The sequence below is a fragment of the Thalassophryne amazonica genome, chromosome 13, assembly GCF_902500255.1.
Source record: "Thalassophryne amazonica chromosome 13, fThaAma1.1, whole genome shotgun sequence".
Lineage (NCBI taxonomy): Eukaryota > Metazoa > Chordata > Actinopteri > Batrachoidiformes > Batrachoididae > Thalassophryne > Thalassophryne amazonica.
Genome location: NC_047115.1, coordinates 45563560 through 45577724, shown reverse-complemented (window position 1 = coordinate 45577724; position 14165 = coordinate 45563560). Strand labels below are relative to the sequence as shown.

Genomic DNA, 14165 nt, shown 5'->3' with positions numbered 1-14165 from the left:
AAGATCCATGTGACTGCTGAATCATAAAAAAAATAAAACAAAATAAAATAAAATCCAATTTGCGCTTTCCAGACAAATCTGTGATGAAGTCACTGATTTAATGTGTCCAATAACCACAGGGAGAATCAAAATATTCCTGGAATTAACGAAGTCATTTCTGTCATTATGTTGATATGAGGTGACCTTTGCACCCCTGTGAGACAGTGCCTCGCTGTCAGCTCGGGCTAATCAGAGGTCAAAGTCTGCACAGCCAGCAGCAGCACTTTGTTTTTGTCTCTCGCTGTCCCTGCTCTTTTCAACAACCTGGTCTTTTTGCAACCATGCTGCTTCGGACCGTGGTCCTGGTCCTCCTGTGTGCATCTGTGGGGATGAGTGCAACCATCAGGCAGTACCAGACTGAGACACAAGTGACAGAAGCTGCTGCTGCTGCTGATGATGATGTTGTAGCAGATCTTCCTGGTATTGTGGACTACCTTGGGGCAAACGGAATGGATGTGAGCCAAAATGCATCCAAAGGCCAGGAAATTGCTGCAACCAAAGCTGCAGCCAGTAGGGAAGATACGGATAAAATACTTGCAGCTGATAAACCTGAAGTGAAAAATGTTTCTGCTGATGCAGAATCCAGAAGTGAGGAAAGTGTCTCTTCTTCTGCGGAGGAGGAGAATGAGATCAGGGCGAGCCAGACAGACCAATCCCTGCCAACGCAGACGGCAAGTGATGATGATTCCAACTGGAGCATCAACTCAATCAGAGAGCAATTCCGGACCATCCATGGATACTTGGACTCTCTGGTGGAGCTGGTAGGGGGGCACAATGGCATGTGTCAGTACCGCTGCAGATACGGTAAGAACAGATAGTCTCAGTTTATTGTACAATTAATAAATCTCAGAGTTAGATGTTGAAGGATTCAGCAGCCGATGAGTCACTTATCCTGGAAAATGTTTGACACTAAAGGTATTGGTTCCGGAGCACAGCGGTGTTCTGCTGTATCTGTTAGCTGTTTGAACTGAGCTGTTTGAGTTCTTTGAATTAACAGTCTTTTTCAAGACTTTTTTACTTTTTTTTTTTTTTTTTTTTACTTTTTCACCGTGCTCCAACGCCTAAAGAAGACCTCTAATCGGTCGAAACATCGCGACGGAGCACTTTTATCAGCTAACTTTCATCAGCGTTGGCAAGCTAACTAGCTTGCTAACGCTTTCGTTTTTATTTTTATTTCATTTTTTAGCACTGTTGTCGTGCTGCTCCACAGCCTGCCTAGTGGATTTTTATTTTATTTTAGCACTGTTGTCGTGTGTTACTTGTGCTGCTCCACAGCCTGTCCAGTGGATTTTTATTTTATTTTAGCACTGTTGTCGTGTGTTACCTGTGCTGCTCCACAACCTGTCCAGTGGATTTTTATTTTATTTTAGCACTGTTGTCGTGTGTTACCTGTGCTGCTCCACAGCCTGTCTAGTGGATTTTTATTTTATTTTTTACCACCGTTGTCGTGCGTTACCTGTGCTGCTCCACAGCCTGTCTAGTGGATTTTTATTTTATTTTTTACCACCGTTGTCGTGCGTTACCTGTGCTGCTCCACAGCCTGTCTAGTGGATTTTTATTGTTTTTTGCCACCGTTGTCGTGCGTTGCCTGTGCTGCTCCGCAGCCTGTCTAGTGGATTTTTATTTTATTTTTTACCACCGTTGTCGTGCATTACCTGTGCTGCTCCACAGCCTGTCTAGTGGATTTTTATTTTATTTTTTGCCGCCGTTGTCGTGCGTTACCTGTGCTGCTCCACAGCCTGTCTAGTGGATTTTTATTTTATTTTTTACCACCGTTGTCGTGCGTTACCTGTGCTGCTCCGCAGCCTGTCTAGTGGATTTTTATTTTATTTTTTGCCGCCGTTGTCGTGCGTTACCTGTGCTGCTCCACAGCCTGTCTAGTGGATTTTTATTTTATTTTTTACCGCCGTTGTCGTGCGTTACCTGTGCTGCTCCGCAGCCTGTCTAGTGGATTTTTATTTTATTTTTTACCACCGTTGTCGTGCGTTACCTGTGCTGCTCCGCAGCCTGTCTAGTGGATTTTTATTTTATTTTTACCACCGTTGTCGTGCGTTACCTGTGCTGCTCCGCAGCCTGTCTAGTGGATTTTTATTTTATTTTTTGCCGCCGTTGTCGTGCGTTACCTGTGCTGCTCCACAGCCTGTCAAGTGGATTTTTATTTTATTTTTTGCCGCCGTTGTCGTGCGTTACCTGTGCTGCTCCACAGCCTGTCTAGTGGATTTTTATTTTATTTTTTACCACCGTTGTCGTGCGTTACCTGTGCTGTTCCACGGCCTGTCTAGTGGATTTTTATTTTATTTTTATTTTTTTTTTTTTACCACCATTGTCGTGCGTTACCTGTGCTGCTCCGCAGCCTGTCTAGTGGATTTTTATTTTATTTTTTACCACCGTTGTCGTGCGTTACCTGTGCTGTTCCACGGCCTATCTAGTGGATTTTTATTTTATTTTTATTTATTTATTTTTTTTACCACCATTGTCGTGCGTTACCTGTGCTGCTCCGCAGCCTGTCTAGTGGATTTTTATTTTATTTTTTGCCGCCGTTGTCGTGCGTTACCTGTGCTGCTCCACAGCCTGTCTAGTGGATTTTTATTTTATTTTTTACCACCGTTGTCGTGCGTTACCTGTGCTGTTCCACGGCCTGTCTAGTGGATTTTTATTTTATTTATTTTTTTTTTTTTACCACCGTTGTCGTGTGTTACCTGTGCTGCTCCGCAGCCTGTCTAGTGGATTTTTATTTTATTTTCTACCACTGTTGTCGTGTGTTACCTGTGCTGCTCCACAGCCTGTCTAGTGGATTTTTATTTTATTTTTATTTATTTTTTTACCACCGTTGTCGTGTGTTGCCTGTGCTGCTCCGCAGCCTGTCTAGTGGATTTTTATTTTATTTTTGCACCGTTGTCGTGCGTTCGCTGTTGCCGTGCGTTACTTGTGCTGCTTCATGGCCTGTCTGGTGCCTTAACTAAAGCACTCCTTCTGCTGAATCACCTCTAAATTATTTACACATTATTCACTTTGAGTGTTTTTAGAAATCCACTAGGTTGCGTAGCTACTAGCTTTTAGCCGATTTAGCATGGCGGCTTCTCCTGTCTCTCCCGCACTTTTCTGCTCTGGTTGTGAAATGTTTAGCTGTTCCTCGGCCTCCTTTAGCAGTAACGGTACTTGTAATAAGTGCAGCTTATTCGTAGCTTTGGAGGCCAGGCTGGGCGAATTGGAGACTCGGCTCCGCACCGTGGAAAATTCTACAGCTAGACAGGCCCCTGTGGTCGGTGCGGACCAAGGTGGCTTAGCCACCGTTAGTTCCCCCCTGGCGGATCCCGGGCAGTCGGGAAAGCAGGCCGACTGGGTGACTGTGAGGAGGAAGCGTAGCCCTAAACAGAAGCCCCGTGTACACCGTCAACCCGTGCACATCTCTAACCGTTTTTCCCCACTCGACGATACACTCGCCGAGGATCAAACTCTGGTTATTGGCGACTCTGTTTTGAGAAATGTGAAGTTAGCGACACCAGCAACCATTGTCAATTGTCTTCCAGGGGCCAGAGCAGGCGACATTGAAGGAAATTTGAAATTGCTGGCTAAGGCTAAGCGTAAATTTGGTAAGATTGTAATTCACGTCGGCAGTAATGACACTCGGTTACGCCAATCGGAGGTCACTAAAATTAACATTAAATCGGTGTGTAACTTTGCAAAAACAATGTCGGACTCTGTTGTTTTCTCTGGGCCCCTCCCCAATCAGACCGGGAGTGACATGTTTAGCCGCATGTTCTCCTTGAATTGCTGGCTGTCTGAGTGGTGTCCAAAAAATGAGGTGGGCTTCATTGATAATTGGCAAAGCTTCTGGGGAAAACCTGGTCTTGTTAGGAGAGACGGCATCCATCCCACTTTAGATGGAGCAGCTCTCATTTCTAGAAATCTGGCCAATTTTCTTGGATCCTCCAAACTGTGACTGTCTAGCGTTGGGACCAGGAGGCAGAGCTGTGGTCTTATACACCTCTCTGCAGCTTCTCTCCCCCTGCCATCCCCTCATTACCCCATCCCCGTAGAGACGGTGCCTGCTTCCAGACCACCAATAACCAGCAAAAATCTATTTAAGCAAAAAAATTCAAAAAGAAAAAATAATATAGCACCTTCAACTGCACCACAGACTAAAACAGTTAAATGTGGTCTATTAAACATTAGGTCTCTCTCTTCTAAGTCCCTGTTGGTAAATGATATAATAATTGATCAACGTATTGATTTATTCTGCCTAACAGAAACCTGGTTACAGCAGGATGAATATGTTAGTTTAAATGAGTCAACACCCCCGAGTCACACTAACTGTCAGAATGCTCGTAGTACGGGCCGGGGCGGAGGATTAGCAGCAATCTTCCATTCCAGCTTATTAATTAATCAAAAACCTAGACAGAGCTTTAATTCATTTGAAAGCTTGTCTCTTAGTCTTTTCCATCCAAATTGGAAGTCCCAAAAACCAGTTTTATTTGTTATTATCTATCGTCCACCTGGTCGTTACTGTGAGTTTCTCTGTGAATTTTCAGACCTTCTGTCTGACTTAGTGCTTAGCTCAGATAAGATACTTATAGTGGGCGATTTTAACATCCACACAGATGCTGAGAATGACAGCCTCAACACTGCATTTAATCTATTATTAGACTCTATTGGCTTTGCTCAAAAAGTAAATGAGTCCACCCACCACTTTAATCATATCTTAGATCTTGTTTTGACTTATGGTATGGAAATAGAAGACTTAACAGTATTCCCTGAAAGCTCCCTTCTGTCTGATCATTTTTTAATAACATTTACATTTACCCTGATGGACTACCCTGCAGTGGGGAATAAGTTTCATTACACTAGAAGTCTTTCAGAAAGCGCTGTAACTAGGTTTAAGGATATGATTCCTTCTTTATGTTCTCTATTGTCATATACCAACACAGAGCAGAGTAGCTACCTAAACTCTGTAAGGGAGTTAGAGTATCTCGTCAATAGTTTTACATCCTCATTGAAGACAACTTTGGATGCTGTAGCTCCTCTGAAAAAGAGAGCTTTAAATCAGAAGTGTCTGACTCCGTGGTATAACTCACAAACTCGTAGCTTAAAGCAGATAACCCGTAAGTTGGAGAGGAAATGGCGTCTCACTAATTTAGAAGATCTTCACTTAGCCTGGAAAAAGAGTTTGTTGCTCTATAAAAAAGCCCTCCGTAAAGCTAGGACATCTTTCTACTCATCACTAATTGAAGAAAATAAGAACAACCCCAGGTTTCTTTTCAGCACTGTAGCCAGGCTGACAAAGAGTCAGAGCTCTATTGAGCTGAGTATTCCATTAACTTTAACTAGTAATGACTTCATGACTTTCTTTGCTAACAAAATTTGACTATTAGAGAAAAAATTACTCATAACCATCCCAAAGATGTATCGTTATCTTTGGCTGCTTTCAGTGATGCCGGTATTTGGTTAGACTGTTTCTCTTCGATTGTTCTGTCTGAGTTATTTTCATTAGTTACTTCATCCAAACCATCAACATGTTTGTTAGACCCCATTCCTGCCAGGCTGCTCAAGGAAGTCCTACCATTATTTAATGCTTCAATCTTAAATATGATCAACTTATCTTTGTTAGTTGGCTATGTACCACAGGCTTTTAAGGTGGCAGTAATTAAACCATTACTTAAAAAGCCATCTCTTGACCCAGCTATTTTAGCTAATTATAGGCCAATCTCCAACCTTCCTTTTCTCTCAAAGATTCTTGAGAGGGTAGTTGTAAAACAGCTAACTGATCACCTGCAGAGGAATGGTCTATTTGAAGAGGTTCAGTCAGGTTTTAGAATTCATCATAGTACAGAAACAGCATTAGTGAAGGTTACAAATGATCTTCTTATGGCTTCGGACAGTGGACTTATCTCTGTGCTTGTTCTGTTGGACCTCAGTGCTGCTTTTGATACTGTTGACCATAAAATTTTATTACAGAGATTAGAGCATGTCATAGGTATTAAAGGCACTGCGCTGCGGTGGTTTGAATCATATTTGTCTAATAGATTACAGTTTGTTCATGTAAATGGGGAATCTTCTTCACAGACTAAAGTTAATTATGGAGTTCCACAAGGTTCTGTGCTAGGACCAATTTTATTCACTTTATACATGCTTCCCTTAGGCAGTATTATTAGACGGTATTGCTTAAATTTTCATTGTTACGCAGATGATACCCAGCTTTATCTATCCATGAAGCCAGAGGACACACACCAATTAGCTAAACTGCAGGATTGTCTTACAGACATAAAGACATGGATGACCTCTAATTTCCTGCTTTTAAACTCAGATAAAACTGAAGTTATTGTACTTGGCCCCACAAATCTTAGAAGCATGGTGTCTAACCAGATCTTTACTCTGGATGGCATTTCCCTGACCTCTAGTAATACTGTGAGAAATCTTGGAGTCATTTTTGATCAGGATATGTCATTCAAAGCGCATATTAAACAAATATGTAGGACTGCTTTTTTGCATTTACGCAATATCTCTAAAATCAGAAAGGTCTTGTCTCAGAGTGATGCTGAAAAACTAATTCATGCATTTATTTCCTCTAGGCTGGACTATTGTAATTCTTTATTATCAGGTTGTCCTAAAAGTTCCCTAAAAAGCCTTCAGTTAATTCAAAATGCTGCAGCTAGAGTACTGACGGGGACTAGCAGGAGAGAGCATATCTCACCCGTGTTGGCCTCTCTTCATTGGCTTCCTGTTAATTCTAGAATAGAATTTAAAATTCTTCTTCTTACTTATAAGGTTTTGAATAATCAGGTCCCATCTTATCTCAGGGACCTCGTAGTACCATATTACCCTAATAGAGCGCTTCGCTCTCAGACTGCAGGCTTACTTGTAGTTCCTAGGGTTTGTAAGAGTAGAATGGGAGGCAGAGCCTTCAGCTTTCAGGCTCCTCTCCTGTGGAACCAGCTCCCAATTCAGATCAGGGAGACAGATACCCTCTCTACTTTTAAGATTAGGCTTAAAACTTTCCTTTTCGCTAAGGCTTATAGTTAGGGCTGGATCGGGTGACCCTGGACTATCCCTTTGTTATGCTGCTTTAGACGTAGACTGTGGGGGGGTTCCCATGATGCACTGTTTCTTTCTCTTTTTGCTCTGTATGCATCACTCCGCATTTAATCATTAGTGATCGATCTCTGCCCCCCTCCACAGCATGTCTTTTTCCTGGTTCTTTCCCTCAGCCCCAACCAGTCTCAGCAGAAGACTGCCCCTCCCTGAGCCTGGTTCTGCTGGAGGTTTCTTCCTGTTAAGAGGGAGTTTTTCCTTCCCACTGTTGCCAAGTGCTTGCTCACAGGGGGTCGTTTTGACCGTTGGGGTTTTTCATGATTGTTGTATGGCCTTGCCTTACAATATAAAGCGCCTTGGGGCAACTGTTTGTTGTGATTTGGCGCTATATAAAAAAAAAGTTGATTGATTGATTGATTAAAGATATTATATCAAACTGTATATATATATATCAAACTCTTTTCTCAAGAATATTAATATTTCCTTTTGGCTGCTGAGACTAAAACAGATTTTGGTTTTAAATCGTTCCCAAAATATTATACACATAGTGGTAACACAAACAGGCTTTTTCAAACTATGAATCAAAGTGATTGTTTCAAAATATGATTTGCTGTTCTGACAAACAAATGAATAAATAAACCAGTTGCTAAAGAAAATGATGTAATGTAATATTGAATAAACTAATTGAATCATAAAATGATTCAGTGTTTCATAGTATCTGACGCACTAAATTAACCAAATGTTTCAGAACATACTTCAGGGTTTCACATTCTCAAGAAAAGAGAATAACTTCAGGTTGTGTTTCATTTATAATATATACATTTGGAAGATAGTTTTGCTTAAAGTGACTTACACACAGAATTCTATATGAACCAATTCTTTTAGATTAAGGGTGTACATGCACAAAACACTAAATGAAACAGTTGTCTCAGAAAATGATTCAGTGTTTGTAATTTTCAGGAAGATGAAATGAAACTATTGCATCAGATGGATTTATTGTGAAAAACACTACAGTGGTAATAGTACCTGTTATATAGTACCCCCAACCACCATCACCACACACACACACACACACATTCCATTAAAATGAAATAAGCATATCAGATCATCATGTTGAAACTTCTGAAAATTATTCACTGTGTTCATGCACATATTGACTTCGCTAGGAAAATAAATACACACACATACACATATGTACACACACTAAAATTGAAATGAAACTATTGTTTATTTCCTTTTGAAACACAAAATGAAACAATTCTTTCAGAAAATGAATCAGTGCTTCAAACCTATTGAAATGCTAAGTAATCACTTATGAAATAGCAGTCTCAGAAAATAACATGTCAGACCACTACAATGGCATCTGTTGCACACAGAAAAAGATTAAATTAGTTGCATCAAAAAATGATGTGACCAATCTGCATTTTGATACTTTTAAAAATTATAGTGTTCGACAGGGGTGCTGGCCAAGTGGTTAATGCGCTTGGTTTCAGTTCAGAAGGCTCCGGGTTCAAATCCCACCCCTGCCACATTTCTCCATGTAATGTGGAGTTGTGTCAGGAAGGGCATCCGGCGTAAAACCTGTGCCAATTCAACATGCAGATCCACCTTGGATTTGCTGTGGCGACCCCGAGTGCAAACAAGGGAGCAGCCGAAGGGACTTACTTACTAAAAATTATAGTGTTCAAACACATAGTGACATCTCTTGGAAAATAACTCATACGTGTTCATAAAACACGCCCCCAGGGGGAGGGGGGTGTTTGTTGTTGCTGTTGTTTTAATGAAACAATTGCTTCAAAAATGAATCAGTGCTTTGAACTGATCGAAACACAACATCAACATTAATGAAATAGTTGCCTCAGAAAATAATTAATTATGTCCGCGCACTATGATGGCATCATTCATTGGACAGTAACACACACTCTCAGGCTCTGCCGCTGCACTGAAACATGAGCACAGCGTGTGTTATCAGTGTGTGTTGCTTCTGTTTAGTTCCACAATCTAAGCACAGTGTCCTCAACAGAAGTTCCGTCTTAGCTCTGATCTTGACAGACGGTTGTGGTCATAATGGTTGTGGTCATAATGGTTGTGGTCATAACGGTTGTGGTCATAACGGTTGTGGTCATAACGGTTGTGGTCATAACGGTTGTGGTCATAATGGTTGTGGTCATAATGGTTGTGTCTGTGTGTTTATTGCAGGAAAAGCTCCTCAGCCTCGCGCCGGCTACCAGCTCCCTGAGCCCAACGGCTGCAGCTCATCTCTGGTGGGATTGCAGGTGAATGCTGCTGTAGATGTTGTTTACTGCTGTCTCCTGGTTACTATGTCTCTGTCCTCACACCGCTCTGATGCCACACTCTGTATGTTCAAGCTGGACTTGGGGATCCCTGCTATGACAAAGTGCTGCGACCAGCTGGACGTCTGCTACGACACTTGCGGTATGAGCAAGTACGACTGTGACACCTTGTTCCGGGGGTGCCTCTATGACATCTGCACGGACATTAAGAAGAGTCTGGGCTTTGTGTCCAAAGTCCAAAGTGAGATATTTTCCCATGTTTTTGCTCTCCTTTGTGTTGTGATATTTAGAGATGTGATGCACAATAATAAAGTGTGGTTTTCCTCTCAGCCTGCGAGTCGCTGGCAGACGCACTGTACAGTACAGTGTGGACACTCGGCTGCAGACCCTACATGAACAGCCAGAGGGCAGCGTGTCTCTGCGAGGAAGAGGATAGGGATGAACTGTGACACAAGACACCTTGGGGAGAGTCTCCCTCACCAGTAACTAAGCCAAGGGTATTTCTGCAGATCATGCAGCATATTTATTACAAATGTCAGAGGAAACACTTCACAGGAGACCTCTGCAGAGTCAGAGGACAAAAATGCAAATGAGGACTTTTGCATCATTTGCATCATTCTTTTTCTCCTCTCATGCAGCATGAACAAATATTTCAGATCTGTAATTAATTGTTAATGCATATTCATCTCTCTGTACGCCGTCTCATTCTTGTGTCATTTTTAAGCCTCTGTGATTCTACTGCCGGAATTTACAGGGATGACTCTAAACTGTCTGATAGAGAGGATTTTGTCGTTGGATTAATTGCCCTGAGATAAAAAAAAAAAGACAAGATGATTGCTTCTGTGCTTCTATTTCACATTTATTTTCAAAGTCATTTGACATCTGAAGCCAATGTCATGTAAATCTGAGTCTATATTACAGCCGCTGCATTAATGATCCATGTAAGTTATTTTTCTGTGAACAATCACATCACTAACTGCAAATTAACCGACATGAGTAATAGCGTATTATCGGTCAGAGAAGCGTCATTTCTGAGCACATCACACTGAACGTGTGACACCTCCCCAACCATCAGTTATACCGAGCAAACGACTCCCAATGATTCTAGGACTGTACATTTTTTTCCAAGTCAGTGCACATATGAAATATAAAACACTTTTGTGAATCTACTAAATCTTTAACCCCCCCCCCATAATCAAACCTGAAAAGTGTCTTAAGCTGTGACCTAGAAAAGCATCCTTCACACTGTACTTGTTACAAATGTACTGCATCCCCGCTGAATGATTCCTAATAGAAATGTCATTCACTTTAAACCGTGCTGCCAGCCAACGCCATGGCCATGCACAGACGTGTGAATTAAACGGAGTTGCAGAAGGTTGACTGACAGTGGAAGTCGTGTAGGATTAAATAGTGGGTGTCTGAGCATGAACTGCGTGTGCATTCATCAGACTATCAAAGTGATGAAACATTTACACTTTGTATTTACTGCCAAGCAAGAGCAATAGGAGATTTCTGACGGCCACCAAGGATTGACCAGGACTCAAAATAAAAGATATGTGATTCACATTGTGACCAGGACTTTACCTGGATCTGGATTCCACAACACAATGCGATAATTGCATACTGATCCAGAATGGTCCGACTGATCAAGATGTTGCAATGTGATATTTAATTCACAAGCTGAAACAAAATAGTGTCTTCCTGATCTTGGTTTTACATCATGATGATGTATCCATAAAGTAGTTTTGATGTCATCCTTAAAAGTCTACAAAGTGAATTCCTGATCCAGAATCCAGATCCAGATCACCTTCAGAATTTAATGGAGTCTTCCAAAGCCTAACACCAATGTGTGGTGAAAATTTGGTGAAAATCTGTTAAGTAGTTTTGATGTGATCCTCAAAATTGAAATCCTGATTCAGTATCCGGATCCGGATAACCTCCAAAATTCAGTGGAGTCTTCCATGGCCTAATATGTATTTGTGGTGCAAAGTTGGTGAGAATCTCTGAAGTAGTTTTGACTTAATCCTTATAATCCTGTAAGAAGTGAAATTGTGATTCCAGATCCAGATCATCTCCAAAATTTAATGGAGTCTTCCATGCCCTAATATCTACCTGTGGTGAAGATTTTGTCAAAATCTGTGCAGTAGTTTTGACGTAATCCCGCTAACAGACAGACAAAGAAATAAATGCCGATAATTTTATTACATCCTTGGAGGAGGTAATAAAATACAAATAATGAATGTTTGAGTTCAATGGTACAAATGTTTCATGAGGTGAAAGATGGAACGCACCATTCAGTGAGGTGAAGCTGAGTAAAGTATACAATTAATATGTATATGCTGCAAACATGAACAAGCGAAGCTCTTCAGCATCTCACCATGTCATTTAGGTCCTTCAGACTTTTTTCAGTAAATGCTTCTGAAGAGCATTAGCATGGCTAAAAATCTTCAGCTTCTGGGGCTTTGCCCCCCAGAACCCCCAACTACAGCTCTCTTAACCCCCTGCCGCTTTAAGCATTTTCTTTATTTGCATTCTCACATGCCTGGAGAAAGAGTCCTCACCAAGTCATTTAGGTCCGTCACACTTTATTTTCAGTAAATATGCTGGGAGCATAATCATGGCCAAAACTTTCTGCTTCTGGGGGGCTTCAGCCCTGCAGACCCGCCAACTAACTGCCTTTTTAATCACCGCCATTTTAAGCATTTCCTTTATTTGCATCTTACATGCCTGGAAAAGAGTCCTCACTATGTAATTTAGGACCTTCAAACTTTTTTATTTCAGTAAATGCTTCTGAGGAGGCAGCACAGTGGCTTAGTGGTTAGCACTGTTGCCTCACAGCAAGAAGGTCATGGGTTCAATTCCCGCTTGTGGCCTTTCTGTGTGAGTTTGCATGTTCTCCCTGTGTTTGCGTGGGGTTTCCTCCGGGTGCTCCGGTTTCCTCCCACATCCAAAGACATGCGGGTTAGGTGGATTGGAAACTTTAAATTGTCCGTAGGTGTGAGTGTGGGTGTGGATGTGTTTGTTTGTGGCCCTGTGACAGACTGACGTCCTGTCCTGATCATACCCCGCCTAACGCTCTATGACTGCTGGGATAGGCTCCAGCCCCCCGCGAGCCTTGATTGGACTAAGAGGTTGAAGATGAGTGAGTGTGTGCTTCTGAGGAGCATATGCATGGCTAAAAATCTAACCCTAACGCCCCCCCCCCCCCCCCCCAACTATGTCCCTCTTAACCCCCTGCCACTTTAAGCATTTTTTTATGTTGATGTAAATTCAGATTGTAACTTTTCAGCTACTTTACAGTAGGGCTGCACAATATGGCCAAATTAGCTGAACTTTTAAAGAAAAACCTCCTCTGCACCACTCCATCAGGAAGCTGTATTTTATATTTTTAATTAAATTTGTACCAAGTTGTAGTGATTTTCTATCAGTTTGAGTTGAATGAAATAATGTTAGACATTAGAAAACAGCTGTTTACTCACCAATATAACTAGGAGTCTGTGGCTCAGATCATGTGTTCAAATTCATAACTGGCTCAAACATTTTTCTTCTTCTGCTAAGGTGGACTAGAACTTTTTTGTGGAACACAGCACCAACTACTGTATAGGATGGGCCTAGCAGTCAATATGTGTCACCAATTTCAAAATGGCTCTTTTCAACCAGACGTGTGTTGCCATGACATGTCAGTCATCCGGGTGGCACCTGGGGTGTCCAATCAGATTTCAGGGAAGTCCAGCGCAACCCAGCTGCACCCATGCCAGGAAGTGTTCAAAATTTGTCATTTCCTGTTTCACTGTGGACTCAAAATTTGTCATTTCCTGTTTCACTGTGGACTCAAAATTTGGCAGTTCCTGTTTCAGTGTGAACTTGCCACTGAGCTAGCACATTTCATATAGTACAAATTTGCACGCTAAAAAGAACTATTGCACGACCAGTGAAACACAATGGCAAATGGTACGAATAATCCATGTCACATGACATACAAGCCACCAATGAAATGACAAGGATCCACTCAGCCGTTATATAAAATAAAATAGTTGATTCATTTAAGCTTTCATTTGTAATTTTGACCTTGAATGATTTCTGTGCATGGACAGATTAAAGCTTAAGGCTCTCCTAGGCTAAAAATCAGTGGTGGCAAACTATATGAAATGCCATATCTTTCTCCATTATCCATAATTCTTTGTATGATTAGCCATAATTCACAGAATAATGGCTTATCACACAATGCAGAGGCTTTTTGTCAGGCTACTGTGCACTCCTTCCAGCTTGTAACAGTGCGTTATCTCTACTAGAACTGCAACACAAAAAGATAATGAAGTACATCGAAGTTTACATCAAGGAACACAGATGAATTTCAGCAGGCAGCATCCAGATAATAGCTTTACTTTAATATGCAATATATTGTAAGGTAAGAGATAGTGTCCTATGCTATGCTAACAATTCAGATTCATCCACACTGTGTTTTCTAGCACTGTATGTGGCACTGTGTGAAAGGAAGCAGGCACAACCGTTTGCACACTTTGGTCAAGACAATGCTGACGTGCAGCTCCATAAAAGTAAAAACCAGGTTTTACAGTAAGAGACTCAAGATTCTGATTATCAAGAGCAACTCTAGGTGTGTACAATCCCAAAGGTCCTTGTGTCCACACATGTTCCCTGTTATAATTCACATTACAACTGTGCAATACTCACTCACATGCATACCATTAACAAAGGAATGTAATGCAAATAATATAATATGACTACTACAGGGTAATTCTGCTGTAGCTGAATTACAATTCATTTAACGGTAAGCTAAAATAT

The 14165-nt window shown here is 41.4% G+C and overlaps 1 protein-coding gene across 1 annotated transcript; it reads left to right on the top strand.

The window, feature by feature from the left end:
- The first annotated feature begins 283 nt into the window (after positions 1 to 283).
- On the top strand, positions 284 to 10956 carry pla2g12b (phospholipase A2, group XIIB). The gene is made up of 4 exons (XM_034185674.1): positions 284 to 843; positions 9268 to 9344; positions 9438 to 9603; positions 9693 to 10956. The coding sequence occupies exons 1-4, from the start codon at positions 321 to 323 to the stop codon at positions 9809 to 9811; spliced, it is 885 nt and encodes a 294-aa protein (XP_034041565.1). The 5' UTR covers positions 284 to 320; the 3' UTR covers positions 9812 to 10956.
- The last annotated feature ends 3209 nt before the right edge of the window (positions 10957 to 14165 follow it).